Below are 22,660 nucleotides of genomic sequence, written 5' to 3'. Positions count from 1 at the left end.
GCACCAAACTCCACCCCTCGTACTTGGCGGCGCTGTACGAACTAACCAATCACAGCGCCCCCTGATTCGTGACACCTGTCCATGTGACTCCCGGCCGTCAGCTGACAACCAAGTATCATCATCGACCGCATCTGAACGAACACGCAGGCGCAGTGGAAGCCACGGACCCATCGCCCATGCTGCCAAGAAAAAGCAAGGTAAGAGCAGAACGATATAGAATATAGGGTATATCTTGCGGGACAGTTACCCACCGCAAGTGGACTACCTCAAAACAACTCTTATATAGTAAACACATATTGGATAGATGAATGCGGTGTCCCTCACATTACGAAATTTGGATTAAAAACCTGTTGTACACGACCTAGCCAATTGGCCATATCAATCAGAGTGCACTATGCAGAACACCCACCCACCCGTTAAAGCAACCAAATATTAGCCCGGCTGCTTGAAGATGGATGATATTGCATGTTAAATAAAGCACGTGTAATTAGTCTGCTCGTTTAGACCCGCTGGTTGTGTACATGCCAGTCTGTGGATCCATTGGGCTTCCTTGCGTAGAATTAGGTTGTCCCAGTCGCCTCCTCTTTTTGCAGGTCTAATAAGTTCAATTGCTTGAAACTTTAAACATTCTGCACGACCCTGGTGTTTAGCATGTACGTGTTTCGATATCGGGGTATCCCTAGCATGGACAATATCTCCAACATGCTCTCTTATCCGGCGCCGAAATTGTCGCACCGTTTTACCCACATAATTAAGGGGGCATGGACATGTGATAAGGTAGACCACCCCCGCTGTTTTGCAGTTAACAAAATCACGAATGTCGTACTCCTCTTGTGTTGCGACACTCGTAAACCTGTTCCCTTTGAGGATGAAGTCGCAGGCCTTGCAGCTACCACATCTATATGTACCTGGTGTTTGTCTATCCAGCCATGTGCCCCTCGGTATAATAGGGTCAAAACAACTATGCATGACTCTATCCCTAATGTTCTTCCCTCTCCGATACGTGACTGAGGGCCATTGTGTGATCTGGTCTGCCAAATCTATATCAGCACTGAGGATACGCCAGTACCTTTTAAGGATTTGCATGATGTCATTTTGTTTCGAATCATAAGTACCTATGAGTCTCGTAACTCGTTGTTCTTTACGTTTTTTAGGGACAAGGAGACTCCCCCCATCCCCCATCCCCCATCGATTATTCTACAACATTGGCTAAACTGGTTCTAGTACCTTAGCGAGGCTCTTCTCATCTACATTGATGTGTATTGGAAAGCAGCACTCCACCTCATGCTCTTTATTGTGTAGATGTAGCGGAATTGCGGACGGAAAATACGCAGCGGAATACAGTAGCAGCAAAGTGGGTGAGATGTAACAAATCCCATCCACACGCTGCGTAAAAATTCCAGGCAGAAATTCAACTGTGGTGCGTATTTTTCGTACCGCAGCTCTGCCATTCACAGATATGTGATATTAGATCAAAGGTATGTGAGCCTTTAGGGTATGTTCACACGCTTAACAAAAAACGGCTGAAAATACGGAGCTGTATTTAAGGGAAAACAGCCTCTAATTTTCAGCCGTTTTTTTAAGCAACTTGTGTTTATTGCGGCGTTTTTGGAGCTGTTTTTCTATTGAGTCAATGAAAAACGGCTTAAGAAGTAACATGCACTTCTTTGTACGAGGCGTTTTTTTTTACGCAACCGTTTTTAAAAATAGCCCCGTGGGAACAGAACGCCGTTTTTTCCATTGCAATCAATGAGCAGATGTTTGGAGGCGTTCAGCCTCAGTATTTGTAGCCGTTTTTCGTGGCGTTTACGCCCTGAAAATAGCCCGTGTGAACATACCCTTATGATTAGCAGATAATGTGAAGATGAAATAAGAGACAGGTGTTTGCAAACAATTGGATGACAATCAGGTGTGAGTGGGTGACCTGCTCTATTTAAAGAGGCTCTGTCACCACATTATAAGTGCCCTGTCTTCTACATGATGTGATCGGCGCTGTAATGTAGATAACAACAGTGGTTTTTATTTAGAAAAATGATCATTTTTGACAGTTATGACCTATTTTAGCTTTATACTAATGAGTTTCTTAATGGACAAGTGGACGTTGTACAGAGAAGTGTATGACGCTGACCAATCAGTGACCAATCAGCGTCATACACTCCTCTCCATTCATTTACACTGCAGATCGCAATATAGCTATATCGCTATTTGCAGCCTCATACACAAACACAAACATTACTGCAGTGTGCTGACTATGAATAGACATTACCTCCAGCCAGGACGTGATGTGTATTCAGAATTCTGACCACTTCTCTGCACTTCTCTCTGAGTTACAGCATAGCAGGCGTAGTCTCGCAGAGACGTGCAGAGAAGTGGTCAGGATTCTGAATACACATGACAATGAATAGACATTACCTCCAGCCAGGACGTGATAACGCTGCAGTAATGTTAAGGTGTGTTTATGTAGCTGCACATAGTGATATAGCTATATCACTATCTGCAGTGTAAATGAATGGAGAGAAGTGTATGACGCTGACTGGTCACTGATTGGTCATTGATTGGTCAGCGTCATACACTTCTCTGTACAATGCCCACTTGGTCATATAGCAAAACACGCCCAGTTGTCCATTGAGAAACTCATTAGCATAAAGCTAATATAGGTCATAACTCTGTCACAAATGATTGTTTTTCTAAATAAAAATCAGTGCTGTTATCTACATTACAGCGCCGATCACATTATAAGTGGCCTATCTTGTACATAATGTGGTGACAGAGCCTCTTTAACCCCTTCCTGCCGCAGCCATTTTTCAGATTTTCACTTTTTCCTCCCCATATTCCAAAAGCCATTACTTTTTTATTTTTCTGTCGATTTAGTCCTATGAGGGCTTGATTTTTATGGGACTAGTTGTAGTTTTTAATGGCACCATTTATTGTACCATATAATCTACAAGGAAACCGGGAAAAAAATATTTGTGGGGCGGAAAATTAAAAAAAAAACAGATTTCTCCATTGTTGTTTGCGCTTCATTTTTACGGCGTTGACTGTGCAATAAAAACGACATGTCAACTTTAATTTGCAGGTCAATACAATTACAGCGATAGCAAACATAGTTTTTTTTTTTTACATTTTACTACTTTTACAAGGAAAAAAAAAAAGGTCTTGATCACTTTATTCCATTTTTTGTAAGAGATGAGGTGATGAAAAAACAGCGATTCTGGTGATTTTTATATGGCGTTCACCCTGTGTATTAAATAATGATATATTATAAGGCTGGGTTCACACGACCTATTTTCAGACGTAAACGAGGCGTATTATGCCTCGTTTTACGCCTGACAATAGGGCTACAATACGTCGGCAAACATCTGCCCATTCATTTGAATGGGTTTGCCAACGTACTGTGCAGACGACCTGTCATTTACGCGTCGTCGTTTGACTGCCTCGGCAAAGAAGTGCAGGGCACTTATATACATTATATGCAGGACACTTCTTTGCCACGTAATTTGAGCTGTTCTTCATTGAAGTCAATGAAGAGCAGCTCAAGATATACGAGCGTCTCAGACTCCTCGCATAATACGAGGAGCAGCATTTACGTCTGAAACGACGCAGCTGTTTTCTTCTGAAAACAGTCTGTCATTTCAGCCGTAAATAACAGCTAGCATGTGAACATACCCTAATAGTTCAGACTTTTATGGATGCGGCGATACCAATTATGTTTATTTTATTTTTTTACAATGCTTAAATTTAAGGGGGGGAAATAAAAAATATTTATTTTTGTACATAAAAAAACAACAACTTTAGGGCGGATTTCCACGAGCATGTGCGTTTTGCACATGCAAAAAACGCAGCGGTTTGCGTACGCAAAAGGCACTTAACAGCTTCGTGTGTCATGATCATATGGTGCGCGGCTGCGTGCTTTTCACGAAGTGCTTCCGTGTGGTGCTTGTGATTTTCACGCACCCATTGACTTCAATGGGTGCGTGATGCGCGAAAAACGCTGAAATAGAGCGCTTGTCGTGAGTTTTACGCAGCGGACACACGCTGCGCAAAAATCACTGACAGTCTGCACGGCCCCATAGACTAATATATAAACGCGCGTGAAAAGCATATGCGTTGCACGGATGTATTACACGTTTGTGTAAATCCGCCCTTATTTAACAGATTTTTACTTTTTTTTATTATTCCCCTAGGGGACTTGAACCAGCGATCTTTGGCTCGCTAGCAGTATATACCGCAATACTAATGTATTGTAGTGTGTTGTGTTTCTGATAGGCTTCTATTAAGCCCTGCAGGAGGAGTACAAAGATGGCAGACCTGGGGGCCTTCATTAGACCCCCCCCCAGGCTGCCTTGTCAACCATAATCACCCCGCGATCTCATTGTGGGGGGGGGGGGCAATGGGCTGTCAGAGGGGGTCGCCCCCTCTTTCTAATGATTTAGATGCCGCAGTTGCGATTGACAGCAGCATCTAAGGGTTTAGAGGAGCGGGATTGCGCTCACATGTGATCCTGCTCGTTAGTGAATTATTGGCAGTAAGATACAGCCGACACCTGCTTTGTATGGAGCGGGAAGGTGTCCGTAGAAATGAATGGGTCGGTAATTACGGTTGAAATCTACGGTCGCGTGCATGGGACCTAAGCGAGTTGAAGCTTTTTCATACGGAGGAATGGGCTAAAGTTCCCCCAAGCCGATGTGCAGGACTAATCACCAATTACCGGAAATGTTTAGTAGATGCAGATATTGCTGCACAAGGGGGTCACACCAGATACTAAAAGCAGGGGTTCACATACTTTTCCACTCACAGATATGTGATATTGGATCATTTTCCTCAATAAATAAACACGTCTAATATTTTTGACTCATTTGTTTGATTTGCTTCTCTTTATCTACTTTTAGGACTTGTGTGAAAATGATGCAGCTTTAGGTTTAAATTTTTGCATAAATATAGAAAATTCTGAAGGGTTCACAAACTTTCAATCACCACTGTATACTTTCTTTAGTAACGTCGCACTTGGGGTATGTTCACACGGCCTATTTTCGGCCGTTTCTCGGGCAGTAAACGGCCGAAAAATTGGAAAACGGCGTTCTGTTGCGGCAGGCCTTGTTTTACGCGGCCGTTTTTGGAGCCGTTTTTCATAGACTTTATAGAAAACAGCTGCAAAAACGGCCGTAAAAAAAACGCAGCGAAAATCGAGAGTGGCTTAAAAAACTTCTGAAAATCAGGAGCGGTTTTCCCAGCTCCATATTTTCAGACGTTTTTCACTCAGGGTGTGAACATAGCCTTACACTGCTAATATTTTACTGAAGCTAAAACTACAAGTTATCCTCGGGTTATGTTATTATAAAAAGGTAAAGTGTGGGGGATTATTACTGAGACCAGCAATCCTGTGAGTGCAGCTCATACCGGGCTTGATACAGCAGAATACATACAGCGGAGTTGACCGTTTTTATGGAGCTTCAGTTTACACCCAATTGCAGGAGAAAAAATGTGGATCATTCCAGGGGCGCTGCTGTGTGGTGGGAATAATGGGAGCGATATCCAGAGGTATTGATAGGTTCAGTTTAATTGAATGAGTGGCTACGCGTTTCAACGACGGACAGTCGTCTTCCTCAGGCCATGTACACATTACAAACAACATAGCTTATATAGCGTCTAAGTTCAATTTACCATGAGTCAAAAAAACCGCCAAATCTGTAAAAGGTCAAGGTGCGATCGTGACGTCACACCCGGTTTTTTTCACATTCATAGCGCAAAGCAACAAGTACATTTTAAAATTAGTATACAATCTAAAAGGTTAAATATAAAAGAGCAATTTAAACAGACGAAGGGGCAAGAGTGAAAAACAGCGATAATACATACATAAATACATTGTTAAGTGAAATATTCACCAAAGTCTCATGTCATTAATATACGGATATAAAAACATACATTAGTCGGTTAACGTGGTATGGTAAGACCAATGGGATAAGTATATGAAATAGTAAAAGTTGATTTGACATAGGACTACAGTAGGAATCAATGTATTGCTGGATTACAAAGCGAGAAGCCGGGACGCGGTTTCGTTGCCAAGGCAACCGAGCAAAGAGCGAAGCGACGGAACCAATGAAGTGATCCGTGCTTGCTACAGGTAAGATATTGAGGCTTAAAAAGGTTAAAATATACATTGTAAGATTAGAGAAATGTGCATAGATACTGTATTAGTCTTAATCAATCTTTTGAAGTTACAAGGATAGATCGGAACTTACAGAGCTCTTAAAAATGAACAGTTCTATTTTAAGTAGTTCTATTTTAAGTAGAAATACGTAGTGTATTTTAAGCTCTAGTATGTAGTTCTATAGAAGGAATATTAGGTTTTGAATATTTTGAATTTTTTAAAAACGGTTAAAACTCGCAATTAAATTACTAGGTTCTAATGTCGGGCAGCGGGACCAAAGGATCCCAGAACGGACGGGAACGAGACGGGCAAAGCATGCTGCAGGTGAGTGGATGATTAGGAAAATTATTATTAATCTTCATGTTTGGGAAGGTTAATTGAGCATTATTACATATTTAGTATTTACAATGAAGGAAGCCACTGCATTAATGAACTCATGTGGATAGTGAGGTAATAGAAAGAGAACGTATGGTATATTAATGAATATTTTCGTTCAAGTTAAGTAAATATTTGTATTTGACTTCAAGTGTTTAGTTTGCGGTTTAACGGATACTAAAGATGTGGGTTAATCTAATGTAGATTCAGATATATCGTTTAGGCCCCCTGGATGTAATGTCTGTAATTTAAAGATCCAATAGTTTTCCCTCTGTTTAAGCTTATTGAATCTATTGGGAACATCATGTTGTATGTTTTCAATAGGTGTAACTGTGATTTGATTAAATTGACATTTATGTACATGGGTGAAATGGCGTGAAACACTATGTTTCCCGTCCGTTCTGGGATCCTTTGGTCCCGCTGCCCGACATTAGAACCTAGTAATATAATTGCGAGTTTTAACCGTTTTTAAAAAATTCGAAATATTCAAAACCTAATATTCCTTCTATAGAACTACATACTAGAGCTTAAAATACACTACGTATTTCTACTTAAAATAGAACTACTTAAAATAGAACTGTTCATTTTTAAGAGCTCTGTAAGTTCCGATCTATCCTTGTAACTTCAAAAGATTGATTAAGACTAATACAGTATCTATGCACATTTCTCTAATCTTACAATGTATATTTTAACCTTTTTAAGCCTCAATATCTTACCTGTAGCAAGCACGGATCACTTCATTGGTTCCGTCGCTTCGCTCTTTGCTCGGTTGCCTTGGCAACGAAACCGCGTCCCGGCTTCTCGCTTTGTAATCCAGCAATACATTGATTCCTACTGTAGTCCTATGTCAAATCAACTTTTACTATTTCATATACTTATCCCATTGGTCTTACCATACCACGTTAACCGACTAATGTATGTTTTTATATCCGTATATTAATGACATGAGACTTTGGTGAATATTTCACTTAACAATGTATTTATGTATGTATTATCGCTGTTTTTCACTCTTGCCCCTTCGTCTGTTTAAATTGCTCTTTTATATTTAACCTTTTAGATTGTATACTAATTTTAAAATGTACTTGTTGCTTTGCGCTATGAATGTGAAAAAAACCGGGTGTGACGTCACGATCGCACCTTGACCTTTTACAGATTTGGCGTTTTTTTTGACTCATGGTAAATTGAACTTAGACGCTATATAAGCTATGTTGTTTGTAATGTGTACATGGCCTGAGGAAGACGACTGTCCGTCGTTGAAACGCGTAGCCACTCATTCAATTAAACTGAACCTATCAATACCTCTGGATATCGCTCCCATTATTCCCACCACACAGCAGCGCCCCTGGAATGATCCACATTTTTTCTCCTGCAATTGTCTATACTCAAGCGGTCCCTTCTGGTTACCGACTCGGATCTGGCAGCAGCACTGTGGCTTATATTTACATGTTTTAAAAACTCCGTTTCCAGGTGAGCACTTTTCTTGCCGTACTGTCTCACCTTTACCAATTGATCTGCACAAGGTGGCGCCGTGTCTTTTTTCTTTTCATTAATTCAGTTTACACCCAGGAAGTTCACCTCCGGCTGTGGAGACGCAGTAGAATGTGCTGGTACCAGCAACACGACAAGAAATGTTTAGATGTATTTTAATAATTAGTTTGATCTTTGTGAAATTCAGAGGAGCGCAGCAAAAGGGGTTTCTATAGGAAACGTCCCCAGCTAATCGCAGAAACTGGCACTGGCGACTGATATTTGTCGCTATGTGCACTCGCTTCAGTGTAACTTTGTAGGGTTATTGTTTACCGTTAACTATGGTCTAAGCTCCACATAGAAGTTCTTTGTAAACTAGAACTTGTAGTTCCACAGCAGCTGAAGATCTTCCAATAAGTAGCTCTGCCTTTAGAGCCATGAAGCTGCTCCTCTTTTGTCCCTCTAGATACAAAAAAAAAATGCAGGTAAAGCAGCGTCCTGGTGTCCGTGCGCTGAGGGGCGTTATATTGTCATGATTATATATAAATCGCCGACATTACTGCACTAAACACCTGCGCAATATGAAATAAATGATGGTAGAGGCATCCGGATTATAGCAGCGTTAGGCTCCCTGAACACGGCCGTAGCTGTGTGTACGGTCTGTGATTACGGCACGGACGGGCTGCGGAGTATCATCTGCAATCTCGGACCGCGCACACAGAAGATTTGCATTGATTCATATGAGCCCGGACCACAAATGCAGACCGTATAATGACACGCTTTAGGAGTCATGCTCACAACTGCAATCTTGCGGCCGTATACTATCCGCAATTAAAATGCATGATTTCCTATGGGCCAATGCACACAACAGTCACTCCCAGACCGCAAAAAAATAGGACATGTCATTATGCGGACCGGGCTCATGGGAATCAATGCAAATCTTCTGTGTACACGGTCCGTACACGCAGCTACAGCCGTGTGCTTAAAATATGTGACTGAAATACAAACAAACAGCCTGGACACCAACAACATCTATTGATACCTTTGGATGAGGCCCGGCGCATCCATTCGCATGGGGTCTGTCAGTGACGCAATCACTGGGAATGGCCATAGTTGCCGGGTTTCCTCAAACTGCACTCGGTCCATGGACAATTCTAAAATAAATAAAACACAAAAAGTAAACCGCTTAAGCAGATTTTGGGTACGGTCAGATTTAGCAGCAGTCGAGCAGAACCACAGATGTTAGTGGGGCCCCGTGCACACGACCGTATTTTTCATCCGTAATTACTGACCCATTCATTTCTATGGGCTACGGACACCTTTCTGTATTTTTACGGATGGGTGTCTGTTCTGTAGAAATGATTAGTGAAATATAGAATATGTCCTCGTCTTGTCCGTAATTACGACACGGACTCCCCATAGAAATCTATGGCAGCGTCCGTATTTACGGAAGTGTTACCAGGCGATTCCAGGTTTGCAGATGTTGCACGTCATTTGTGGTTTTCATCTTTTTGCAGATCCCGTTCCGTATATACGGATAAGTTTCGGATGACTATGGATCCGTATTTACGGATGGATAAAAAATACGGTCGTGTGCATGGGGCCTTATATATGAATTCCTTGATCATCAGCTTTAGGCCACATGCACACGACCGTGGAAAATCTCTGTAATTACGGACCCGCCCAGTTCTATTGGCCGCAGACACCTTTCCGTAGCGCTACGGACAGGTGTTCGTGTCGTAGAACTGTGCTGGGAATTATGGCGCATGTCCTACTTTTTGGATTTTACGGGCCGTGCTCCCATACTTTGTATGGGAGCACGGCACAAAAATGCGGCCTGCTGGTGTCGGCGCGGCCGTGTGCACGAGACCTAAGCAGAAAAAGCAGATCTGTGAGTTAAACCCATCAGGAGCACAAATTTAATTCCGGTCCTGATAGTTTGATATATTTTACCTGCTCTTATAAATTGTAGCAGACCGGCGTTCAGGCTGTTTAGCTCACAGAAGATTGTCTAGAATGGATACAACTGTAACCACCCCTCAGCTGTGAGAAGTATTACGTTAGGATGGATTCTCAGCCTCTGGATGTAAACAATTAATGTTCCCATTCACAGACAGCAAGCAGAGACATTGAAATGGTTAGAATTTAGAACACAAAGCATATCAGGAAGTTATAGAACTTTACATTATACAATAAGCACTTGTACACATATTTTCAAGATTCCAGTGCACTTAAAAGCTCCTGAAGCTGTAACCTGCTCATCACAGAGCGGCCACAAGTCACCTCCAGAAGGAGTGTGTGGCCCTTTGGCTAGAATTCATTCCTCCATTCTATTCAGCTCTCAGTCAGGAAAACAGGGGCAGAACAAAGTACTGAGAAGAGAAACATTCTTGTTCTGTACAGAGGAGTCTTTTCAGGTTAATTTTCCCTGATTGACAATGACAAGTGTCTGGTGATCACTCTTAAATTTCACCTCATCGGTCACCCTCAGGGAGATTGCTGATCTGAGAGGTAACTTCTTATTAGAAATCGTTTTAAATTGAAAAAGTTGTATGAAATCCGGGGCACAAATACAAAATACAAGGACCACAGGAGCGAATGCCCAAAATACATCTGCAGTAAATTATATATATTACATCCCATCATATTGTACAAAAAGCAGAAATACCCATAACCAAGTAACATCCTGTACCCCAAGTGTCATTATCTTGTACCCCAAGTGTCATTATCCTGCACCCCAAGTGTCAGTGTGTTATTATCCTGCACCCCAAGTGTCAGCGTGTCATTATCCTGTGCCCCAAGTGTCAGTGTGTTATTATCCTGCACCCCAAGTGTCAGCGTGTCATTATCCTGTGCCCCAAGTGTCAGCGTGTCATTATCCATGGGCCTGTTGCTGGTATCACACTGAACTAATAGAAGATCTATATAATACTGTCGTTGTTCAGGTGATGTCTTTATATTGTCGGGTAACAACGATCGATGACAGAGAAGCCGTTTGTTGATCTAGTTTTGCAACATCTCACATTGTCTTAGATCTGATAGGATGTTGACCTTTCACTCGAAAAACTGCAGAATGCACTGGTACCTGCACGTCCCAATTACCTGCTGCCCCCTAGTGGAGATTTAGTTCATAGCCTCATCTACAGTCACTAGGGCCAGCCGTTCCTTCGGGTATTATTTCCTAGTCACTTCCTTACTAGAGATGGAGGCTTGTACAGTACAATATATGAAATGAATACAGCTGGGAACATGTCATAGTTTAGGCCACATTCAGATGTAGCCAATATTTTCCGCTGCAAGTGTTACCCTGTGTTATTTCACTCAGTACATTGGTAGGATGAAGTCCGCCATGAAAAGACAGAGCTTTTGATGCTGCAGTTTTTAAAATCCACAGCATGCTCATATTTCCTTGAATTTTTCTGCTATGTGTACAACCGCAGCTCCATGTCTATCTAAGTCCTTAATATATTTTTCGCTCTAAATGGCTGATTATCTTTTAAATATTTTATATGAACGATTATAATTCTTAAAGGATAACTAAACAATCAACAAACTTCTGACATGTCAGAAGTTTTGATCGGTGGGAGTCCGAGCACTGAGACCTCCACCGATCGATAGAACGAAGCCGCTTCGTTTCTGTTCGGCTTTTCTCGGAAAGCCGATGTAGCGGAGTACGGGCTCATAGACTTTCTATTGAGTTCCGTACACGGCTACATCGGCTTTCGGAGAAAAGCCGAACAGAAACGAAGCGGCTCACACGAGCGCATCTGCCGTTTCATTTTAGCGATCGGTGGGGGTCTCAGTGCTCGGACCCCCACCAATCCAAACTTCTGACATGTCACTATGATATGTCAGAAGTTTGTTGAAAGTTTAGTTACACTTTAACGATTCTAATAAATATGAAGATCTTTACCGCCTATAAAGCAGTATAAACACAGCCTGTCTATATTCATCTCTGTAGATTATATTTATCCCTTCCCTCCGGGTGTGGACTTAGCAGAGAATGCGCTGGTACCAGCAACACACACAGGAATGACACCTGATTGATAAGTTGAGGACGGTGTCGGAGTTCGATACCAGCACATTCTCACCATTATACTGCTCTCTCCACCCACTCCCACTAATCCAGCACAAACTGGCTGCCGAGCATGAAATATTCACGAGTGGACCTGTCATGTCCTGGATAAATGGCCTATAATAGCTTGTAATAATAGCTTATAATAATTTGTAGATGTTCCCTCAGAATTGTAAAATGCTGCGGAATATGTTGGCGCTGTTTAACTAAAGATTATTATTATATATAGAAGCAGGACCACTGGCAGAGTGGAGGGGGCTATGTGCGGAATCAGTGCAGCTCAGGCCCCATGCACACGACCGTAGAATTAGTCCGTAATTGTGGTCCGCAATTACTGACCCATTCATTTCTAATGACCACGGACACCTTCCCGTATATTTACGAGAAGGAGTCCGGGACGTAGAAAGCTGCCGCAAAAGATAGGACACGTTTTTACGGACCGTGCTCCCATACTTTGGTTGAAAATGCGGGTGACTGTCCGCGGCCGGCCGCGCTCGTAATCGCGGGCTGGGATTATGGGCACGGCCGTGTGTATGGGGCCTCACTCATTAGCTACAATTAAGATCTCCAGAAGGCTGACACGCACCAGATTTCCAGTACTGGACACCTATAAAGAAGTGATTTTATGGGATTGTCTATAAATGAAATCCTAAAATCAATCCCTATATTTGCTGTAATATTGTGAGTCCTTGTCCTATGAGCTGACACTCTTCTGAGCTACAAGTGTTAGAAGTCATGCCCTTAAGGGTTTCTTCTATACAAATAGGAGAGTACAGTAAAGCACAGCACATGAAGAAAAGAAAAAGGTGGAACCGAGTAACTACCTTCCAGTAAGTTTGACATCTGTGGTATGTAAAATATTTGAGAGATGAACTGCAAAAGTATATAGCGGAGAATAAGCTAATAACTGATAACCAGCATGGATTCATGAAAAACAGGTCGTGCCTAACCAACATGCTCGCTTTCTAGGAGGTAAGTGCAAATCTGGATGTTGGTCATGCAGCTGATGACCCAGGACCTGGGTTATTTTGGTTACAAATAAGCTAAGCAGCAGCACTCAATGTCAAGCAGCAGCTGCAAAAGCAAATAAGATCTTAGGGTGTATATAAAAAAAAAAAAAAGATAAAACCCCATGAGTCAAATGTAATGTTACCCATCTATAAACCTCTTATAAGGCCACATCCTGAATATCGGATTCAGTTTTGGGCTCCACATTGTAAAAAGGATATAGGATGTGTAGATGTGGGCGACTAAATTATTAAATGGCATGGGAGGTCTCTCTTAAAATGAAAGGCTGGATAAATTGGACGTGTTCAGCTTGAAAAAAAAAAGACCCCCCCAGAGGTGATCTTATTAACATGTATAAATATATGTGTGGTCAATACAAAAAACCTGGCACATAATCTGTTGTTTCCATGGATGTGTGGAAGAAAAAAAGTTTCAGATATCAATATTGGAAAGGGTTTTTTACAGTTAGAGCAGTCAAACTATGGAATGCCCGACCCCAAGAGATATTAATGGCAGATACTAATGTTTTTTGTACTCATGAATGGCGTTGAGGGTTAGAATTAATCTAGCAATGAAAGATGTGTAATTGATTGGCAAAGGTTATGTAGCTGTGTCTTTTTTCAACCTATGTAACTATGAAATACCAAAACATTCCATAGAACAGGTCACAGTGCCATACCGCCCCACAGGTAGAGCCCTCCTAGTCCACCAGACTCTTCAATTACTTGCTGTTACTCTGTGTTGTCAGGAATAAATTAGCATGTATTATTCACGCTCTAGAATAAGGTGATTATGAATCAGTGAACGGAAATCTAGGAGGCCAGACATAGAATTTTTAGGCTTCTTCTACAGGTTGATACAAGGCGGGAGCCACGTTATCTCATGGACAGCATAACAACTACATGTGTGAAAGTTGCCCTGTGAAGCTCAGGCTCCAGGCATCGCAGGGTCTCAGACGTTCAATCTCTAGTGACAAAAATGCCAAATTTAAAGGGCTTTCCCACAACAACGATTTCCATAGACGTCAATGGTGCCCAATTTTCTGTTGGGAACATGGGGATCAGGCACCCCTGTTCTCGGGATTGGTGGAGGTACCAGCAGACAGCCCCCTACTGATCAGACATTTATGGAATATTAAACGCCAATTGTCGGAAAACTCCTTTATAGGGCTATGCCAGCGCTGTTGGGGTTACCTTAAAAGGGGTCTATTCTATAACAAAAATGGTAACCAAAGGCTAAAAGTTGGATGGGGTGTAACTGGGTTTGCAGGAAGAAGAGTGCTGCACAGCAAGAACACATCCTGGATGAATAAATGACTAATAGAAGAGGCTCCTCTGCACATAATAGAGCACGTCTTGGATTAGATGGACTTGCCTCTAAAATGCTCCCCTTTCCTGCATAACCTAAAATCAATGTATTATTGATTTCCGCCAAAAAGAACATATTTTGGCGCCTATTCAAAAGTCTCCAGAAAGTGGGTATGGCTTAGCGGAAAAGGGTGGGGTTACAAATGAGACAACGTGCACTCAAATTGTGCCAGAATCGGGCCCTAAAAAACTGGCGTAAACGAAGCCAACCAAGAGGTAGTATAAGGAAAAGTGTCTAATATATCTAGCAGGATACGCCAAATTTATCATACAGTGTGTGCCACTGTGATAAATTTGACGCATCTTCTGACTGCTCGGTCTAAATATTAGACAACGTTCGTAAATCAAGGACTCCAGACGAGTCCATAAAATTCCTATCAGCGGGCGATCACCACACCCATCCCTGTTGTCAATAATCGCTTCACTCCAACTTGGGATTTACGTGTTTTGTAGATGGAAATTGTGGTTCTTTGACCATTTCTCTTCTCTTCAACCTCAATAGTGCAACCAAATCTTTAGTGATAGATGCACATGGAGCCAACACGACCACCAACCCCCTGATCAAAGTCCATCGAAACGTTATCAGAAGAGAAACAGTACGGGCAACGATCCAAGGAAAGTTACACTAGAAGTACCTGACGATGCCACAATTATGGCCTGAGGCGATGGTCTGAAAGGCTTTATCCTTGAGCCAGTCCTGCCGGTTTGGGACTATGAAGTCGCTTCTTCTGGAGTTTGACTTCTCAAAAAATTTCTGGACGAACAGGAAAAGCTTGTGGTCCACTTTACCCTACAAAAGACGATAAATAACCATGCTGACCTGATAAGATAAGCACAATAACCAAAAGAATAAGCCCCCCAACCCGCCAAAAAAAAGAAAAGAAAAGATAATGGCCCTTTAATCAAGTGCACAGGCATTCCCAAAATAATCTCCATAAACACAAAGGAACAAAAGTGCCATCTAGGTACAGTTGTGCTTGGACATTGATGACAATAGTGAGTGTAGCATTTATAATTCTGCCGCTTACAATGGAAATGAATGTGCATCTGTAGAACAAGCAATTTCTATACTGTCGGCCGATCACTCTGTACACTAACAATGGGACAGCAACGTCCAATAATAGTCTGGTCTAAATTTCGGGGGTTTGGACTTAATAAGTCTTCAGGCAGCTCCGAAAAACTGCAGCAAGCTGACACATGAGGAATTAATCCCTAAGAGTAAGGCCTCATGCACACAGCCGTGCCCGTAGTCGCGATTATGGGCACGGCTGCGGACAGCCACCTGCACTTTTCGGCCCGTGTTCCTATATAAAGGATGGGAGCACGGTCCGTAAAAAGCAAAAGATAGGACATTTCCTATCTTTTTGCAGAGGCTTTCTATGGGCCGGACACCTTCCCACTAATATACGGGAAGGTGTCTGTGGTCAATAGAAATGAATGGGTCCATAATTGCGGACGAAATCTAAAGTCGTGTGCATGGGGCCCAAGGGTACTGTGTCAGGCAGGGTGCCGGCAGAAAATACATCTATATAGACCGCTGCACTTTACCAAGCACCGCAGCCCCTTCATTCTTCATATCCATGCAATATGCAATCAATGTTTCTAGTGGGAAAACCCTTTAATGGACAGGGACTACTCGCGCACGGCTGCTCCCCTCCCAAGTATAGGACATAAGAAGGTCAGCACTCCAAAATGAGTTGGTTGCTTCACATATAATTTTAATAGGTGTCCGACAAAATCACCACTGTGTAGTCTTATAATATTATTTTGTAGCAAAGTTTTGTGTGACAACCGTTCATCACGCTGGATATCATACCATAGGAGCCTCAGTGGTGTGTCAAGCTCCTATAGTATGGTATCCAGCCTGATGAAGGGTTTTCACCCGAAACTTTGCTACAACATACAGTGCTGATTTTGTCTGACGTGGACGCTTAATAAAAATTATATGCGCAGGAACCACCTAATTTTGGAGTGCTGCCCCTTTTATGTCCTGTACATAAGTCTTCGGGGTTAGGAGATTCAGCCACCCGGGTTCACCCACCTACCATTCTACATTACTGCTGAGATGCTGCTGCCTGACCCCCCTTTGAACCTTTTCTCCTAAGGACAGGGACCCGGCACCCCCATTCTCAGATTGTCCCAGTGGTCAGGTCTCCATAATATAACATAGAAATTATTTGCCATAACTTATGAGGGCTTATGCTTTGCGGGTCAACATGTAGATTTATATTGCTACCATTTTGGGATACTATGACTTTTTGATCGCTATTAATTGCATTTTTTGGAAGGCAGGATGAACAGAAAACTTCTGCCATTTTTTATTTTATTTTTTACAGCGTACACCATGCGGGTTAAATAACATAATAGTCTTATTGTTCGGGTCGTTACGGAGGCGGCGACACCTATTATGTGTATCTTTTTTTTCTTCTGTTTTTTTCTTCATAATAAAGACTTTTGTAAGAAATGTAAGGGGATAATATGGGTTTATAATTTTTTTTTTATTTGGGATTTTTTATTTATTTTAATAAACTTTATAAAACTGTTTTTTAAAATAGTTTTAGTCCCACTTAACTATGCGATCATTTGATCGCTTTTATAATACACTGCAATATTCCTGTAGTGTCAGTGTATTATGCGGTTAGGGCCAAAGAGGCATACACTGAAGGAAGACCTGGGGGCTTGTGTGAGGCCCCTGGTTGCCATGGAAACCATCCGCGCCCCGCGACCGCATCGGTGCTGATAGGGTGACAGAGGGAGCTCCCTCCCTCTGAAACCACTTAGATGCCAAGGTTGCTATTGGAGTTAAACAGGCGGGTTTGGAAAAACTTTGATCTCGCCCATTAGAGCAAGAGCCTGGCTGTCTTTAGACAGCCCAACACCCGCTCTAGCTAGCACGGGGGCACCTTATGTCACAGTGCCTTGAAAAGGTGGCACTGTGGCATAGGTACGCTTAATGACTGCCGTGAAAACACGTATTTGGGGTTAATGTAAAAAAAAAATCTTGAAGACAATTTTCCAATTCATAAATTCAACCACGAGAACAGGTTGATCATTAGACCAATCAGAGTCTATCATTTTTCCCCATGGAGGGAAGGAGTGACAATGTACTCGAGTGAACCCATCTTTTATTCCTAAAAGCATGGTGTAAAGTAGAAGCGGCCATACAGACGCCACTACCGGCTTTATTTCTTAACGTGTCCGGGATAACTAGATTAACAGCTTAAAACAAGACTGCTAATTGGCTGCGAAAATCTCCTAAGGCTGCGAGAGCGGACGAACATTAATTACGGGAGAACATGCGGCTTTTATTACACTCCAATCAGTCTGATAATAATCTGGTGGCACTTGGTGATGGCGACATTTCATGTTAATGCATAATTTTGATGTAATATATTGCAGCAGCTCTGGAGACTTCCGTTATGTATCCTGACCATCCAGCGAGGTCTCCCAGGGTTTATTGCCCCAAATATGTCCATGAATTAAAATGACATTATATCCTATTGTCATCTGAAGTATCAGAGAGCAGAGCCTAGAGGTGCACTGAACTACATCATTAAAAAATTCTTGCCATATTATTATACCAGTTTTCTGCCTGACTGCAGCCTGTATTAAAACCAATGGAAACCATAAAAAGGGCTGTCGTGTGGGTGATCCTATATCAGTATAGGTGTGCCACCCTCTTGTATACCTAAATGTAGATAGAAAATGTGCAGGGGTACGTAACAGACATGGGGCGAACAGAAGTGGAGAGTGCAGGAGATTGCGTATACTTGTGTGCAGGTGGGTGACCTGTGACCAAATACTGCTCTACATAGCATACAAAATGGCTAACTATAGTTGCAACTTCTTGTCCACAATCGCCAAACGAAGCACAAACTTCTGCTCTAACATGTGAAGTACTATACAGTCTAAGAAAAGAAAGATACATCTATGTAGTGGAGGATGAGTGGGGGTAATGTCACTAGAAAGGGATTTGGATTTCTTCCAACTATCTGGATGCTGTTGCTGCTATTTTTCCCCCTAAGATTTGTGGTCTAAGTGGATTTGTGTACATTGTGACTTTGTATCCCTGTATGCTGGTGCCTTGAGGCTACTTTCAGTGTGCTGGTGACTTCCTTCATTGCCGTCTTTCCTACGATGCTTATTTGACATTGGGATGGATGACATTCTGGACTATAATACTTGCTCAGAATTATTCTATCCTAAAGCAGTGTGTGTATGCTGTAAAGTCACAAAATTCATAGGGACAGAAGCCTGCGGCTGACAATTGTGTTACCAGCTTACTGCGGGCCAGAGGTGGGGGGGGGGGCATCCACTGGTCTCTATATTTTTCTATACTACAGATGCAGCTGTCTACATACAGGTGGTCTATTGTTATGTTCTATGTATGGTGGAAAAATAATCTGTCTCTATATATTTATAACAGTGCATTGATCTCCCATCATAGTTTTTTGCAGATGGGACCCTACGATTCCCTACTGAGACTGCATCTTGATGGTACCTGGAGAAGTGATAAACGTGGTTAACCTGCCAAGTAAGGGATGCCACCACATTACCTGTAGTCCCCATGTTGTTATACGCTATGGAGAGACCTGACTATGAATAATGCTCTGGGAGCTAAAGCATAGACATAACCAGGGCTGGCCTTAAGGGTGTTTAAGGCCGGATTCCCACGAGCATGTGCGTTTTGCGCGCGCAAAAGGCACTTAACAGCTCCGTGTGTCAGCCGCGTATGATGCGTGATTTTTGCGCAGCCGTCATCATTATGACACTCTGTTTGTATGTTTGTAACACGTGGTGCTTTTCTGTTTTCATTCATACTTTTCACTGCTGTTGTGCGAATCACGCGCGTCACACGGAAGTGCTTCCGTGTGCTGCGCGTGATTTTCACGCACCCATTGACTTCAATGGGTGCGTGATGTGCGAACAACGCACAAATATCAGACATGCCATAAGTTTTACGCAGCGGACACACGGACACACGCTGCGTGAAAATCACTGACAGTCTGCACGGCCCCATAAACGAATATAGGTCTGTGCGACCCTCGTGAAAATCACGCGCGTTGCACGGACGTATATCACGTTCGTCTAAATAAGCCCTAAGGTTGAGTTTTATACTGAAACCCATAAGGTAATACTCACAGACATTCACATAAATTGTTCATGGTGCTTTACATCTTGGCAAAATCAAACTGACCGCAAAATTTATAGAAGATTAGCACATTCACTGGTACCCCAGGGCTTGGTAAATGCTTTGCCAATGTTGTCATTTATAAAGGCTTCGCTTTGTATATCTCTACATATAATAGTAATAATACATTGGGCAGTCGACGGTTCCCCTGTGTTGTTTTCTGTGAAGTGCTGCTTGGTTAAAGGACGGGTGTCGTGAAAAAATTTTTTTTTAGATCAATTTGCTTTTTGTGTTTTATTAAAAAAATGTTTATTTATTTGTGTTTTACTTTTTTTTTCTTCTAACTTTTCCTTCTCTATGGGGGCTGCCATTTTTTTTTTTCATCTCTGTATGTGTCGATTAATGACACATACAGAGATGGAATACGGCACATACATCCCCATAGAGAATGCGAACAGGAGCCGTTCCATTCACTATGGTGTACGCCGTCTATGTGGGAACGGCGCATGCGCCGCTCCCACACAGTCCAAATGGAAGGTCTTCGGCCGAGCGACATCCGGCGCCATTTTCTTGTGGACCGGAAGCCGCGGCCGGACAGTAAGATGACTTCTTCCGGTCACGGCTTCCGAACATGTGTTCAGAAGCGAGCGGACGGACCGGAGGGAGCAGACGGAGCGGACGGACCGGAGGGAGCGGCAGGAGCAGGTAAGTTATGTTCGTGTTTTCGTGTGTGATTACCACTGTATGTAAGCCTACTACATTGTGTATTCGCTCAAAAAATGGCGACACACAGTGTAGGAGGTTTGACCATTCAATCCCCTCCTTTCTCCTGGTACTAACCAGGATAAAGGAGGGGGGATTCTGTGAGCTCACTAGAGCGAGTGTGTCTTCTCAAATTTTGCAGCATAAATCAATGAGGTTGCTTTACCACATGCCAATGCTGCAATTTTGGGAATTGCTCCCTCTAGTGACCAGCACAGGGAAATGTTATAAATTAGAATCTAATTTATAATATTTCCTGACTTGTGAAAAAATTAAAAAAATTAGAACAATGTCTAATCATTCATATAAGTTTAACTAAAAAAAATAAAAAAAAACATTTCTAGCGACACATTCCCTTTAAAGACTGGTTCCTATGAAGTGCTGCTTGACAACTACATAGTAAAATTAGTTGTTAGTCAGTCTATTCCTAGCAAACAGTCTGTCTAAAATGACTCAATTGACAGGGGTATAACTATATGGAGGTGCAGAGGCAGCAGTCACCCCCGGGCCCTGGATTAAGCCGTCTCTGCATCACTAGTGTTATAAATGACACATGGTAGGTGGGGAGCCATTACAGATTTTGTATTGGGGCCCAGAAGCTTTAAGTTACTCCTGTTGACTATAAGGCTATGTTCACACGCTAAAGTAAAAACAGCTGTAAAATACGGAGCCTCAGATTTTTAGCCGTTTTTAAAGCAAATGTTTTTTGGTGCTATTTTTCTATTGACACAATGAAAAACGGCTCCAAAAACAGCTCAAGATGCAACATGCTACTTCTTTTTTACTGGGCGTCTTTATACGCGCTGTTATTTCAAATGGCCGCGTAAAAAAATGCCTTGTCTGAACAAAATGCCCCTTTTCCCATTAAAATCAATGGGCAGATATTTGTAAGCGTTCAGCTTCCGTTCTTTCAGGTGCTTTTCGAGGCGCTTAAGCCCCAAAAAACGCATGAAAACATACTCTAAAGCTTAAATTTGTACTGTCATTGTGTGTCCTAGATTTCTACTTTCTCCTTAGATCACCCGGTGCATGCTTCACCCACATCTCAAGGGATATTCTCTTTACTTCCACATGCTTTTGAGTGAAAGTGAATGTTTTTGACAGTAATGACACAATCTCTTCGAGAAATCTAAAATATGTATTTGTAGAGAAAACAGCTCAGTCCAATAAAGGTCGGTGAAGTGCCCAGCGATCTGGAGGGTGAGGCTAGAGCTCCGTTCTCACGGTTTAACTGATCGTTTTCGGACAGATGTGCCCTGTTTTCCTGTTACTGTTGGAAATAAAAAAAAATTTAATAAAAAATAAATATCAGCTACACCGGTGTATGTGACACGTCTTCATTCCTCCATCTATAATGTGGCAGCAGTACAGGGAAATAAAGGACAAACAAACGAGGCAAAAATAAGATGTGAATACAAGGGGCGTGAGATTTTATATATATATATATATATATATATATATATATACATACATATACAAATATTGTTTATATTAACCCCTCCTAGCTTTTCTTATTTGCGTCCTGGGATCCTAAGGCTGCAAAGCCGAGTTATGTCTAGAAGTGAGGCAATGTTAGGTGTAGGTGATAAAAAGACTTCTCTATCTCACTGCGCTATTTCTGTGATTATGGTTCATGTCCGACAAAATCTTTGCCATTAAACCTGCGTAGAAACGACACCTTTTATGTGCCCTTATGTATTTTACCTTCGGGAGAAGTGGAGATTATGACCGTGCCTTTTCTGTTAGACTTTTTAGATCTCAGCCTGCGACTGGAGTCCTTGGATTCTCCCCAATTTCCCAACTTTGCTACAAAAAAAAAGTGAAAGCATTAAATCATTGTCTACATTAATAGAAAGTGGATTGTGCAAAATTAGACGTAACAATAAAGATCAACAGGAGTAAAGCAGATGTCCAGCCGTGGGCCCAACAATTCTATATAAAGAATATAATCGGGTAGATATTCTGGCCTGTAAATGAGCCCCAAACGACAATACAACGGAGCAATTATCGGAATGTATGGGGACAAACAATCATTAATTCAAATGTTCGTCCCAAAAACACTTGCATCTTGTCGGAAGCACATCCCGTTTTTACGGGGAGATGCTGCCGCCAAACGGTTATTTTTCTGGACGCATAAAAGGGCTGATCAGCCGTCGAGCGTTTACTCGTTTGTCTGCTGATGACTGGCATGTTCACAGGGGCCGATGATCGGGAATGTGCAATCGTATGAGCGCTCGTTCACCTGAACATTGGCCCGTGTAAAAGGGCCTAAAGTAGCTACGTCTAAATAACACTATTAATAATAATCAATGTTGGCTGCTTTGTCT

The 22,660-nt window shown here is 42.2% G+C and overlaps 1 protein-coding gene across 2 annotated transcripts in view; it reads right to left on the bottom strand.

Annotated features, from left to right (window-relative positions):
- The window catches only part of LOC142661744 (uncharacterized protein CXorf65 homolog), a 36,538-nt gene that overhangs the window by 2,867 nt on the left and 11,011 nt on the right, over positions 1-22,660 (bottom strand). Inside the window, exons 7-10 of one of the 2 annotated variants that reach the window (XM_075839269.1) lie at positions 22,038-22,139; positions 15,076-15,230; positions 9,033-9,144; positions 8,324-8,452 (exon numbers count right to left, since the gene is read on the bottom strand). In XM_075839269.1, coding sequence (XP_075695384.1) covers positions 15,226-15,230; positions 22,038-22,139 — 107 coding nt within the window. In that variant the 3' untranslated portion in view covers positions 8,324-8,452; positions 9,033-9,144; positions 15,076-15,225. The remainder of the gene's footprint in view (positions 1-8,323; positions 8,453-9,032; positions 9,145-15,075; positions 15,231-22,037; positions 22,140-22,660) is intronic. The other variant, XM_075839270.1, reaches the window with a different exon arrangement.

This window comes from Rhinoderma darwinii, chromosome 10, assembly GCF_050947455.1.
Source record: "Rhinoderma darwinii isolate aRhiDar2 chromosome 10, aRhiDar2.hap1, whole genome shotgun sequence".
NCBI lineage: Eukaryota > Metazoa > Chordata > Amphibia > Anura > Rhinodermatidae > Rhinoderma > Rhinoderma darwinii.
The sequence above is the reverse complement of the archived record's forward strand: the minus strand, read 5'-3'. Positions and strand labels throughout refer to the sequence as shown.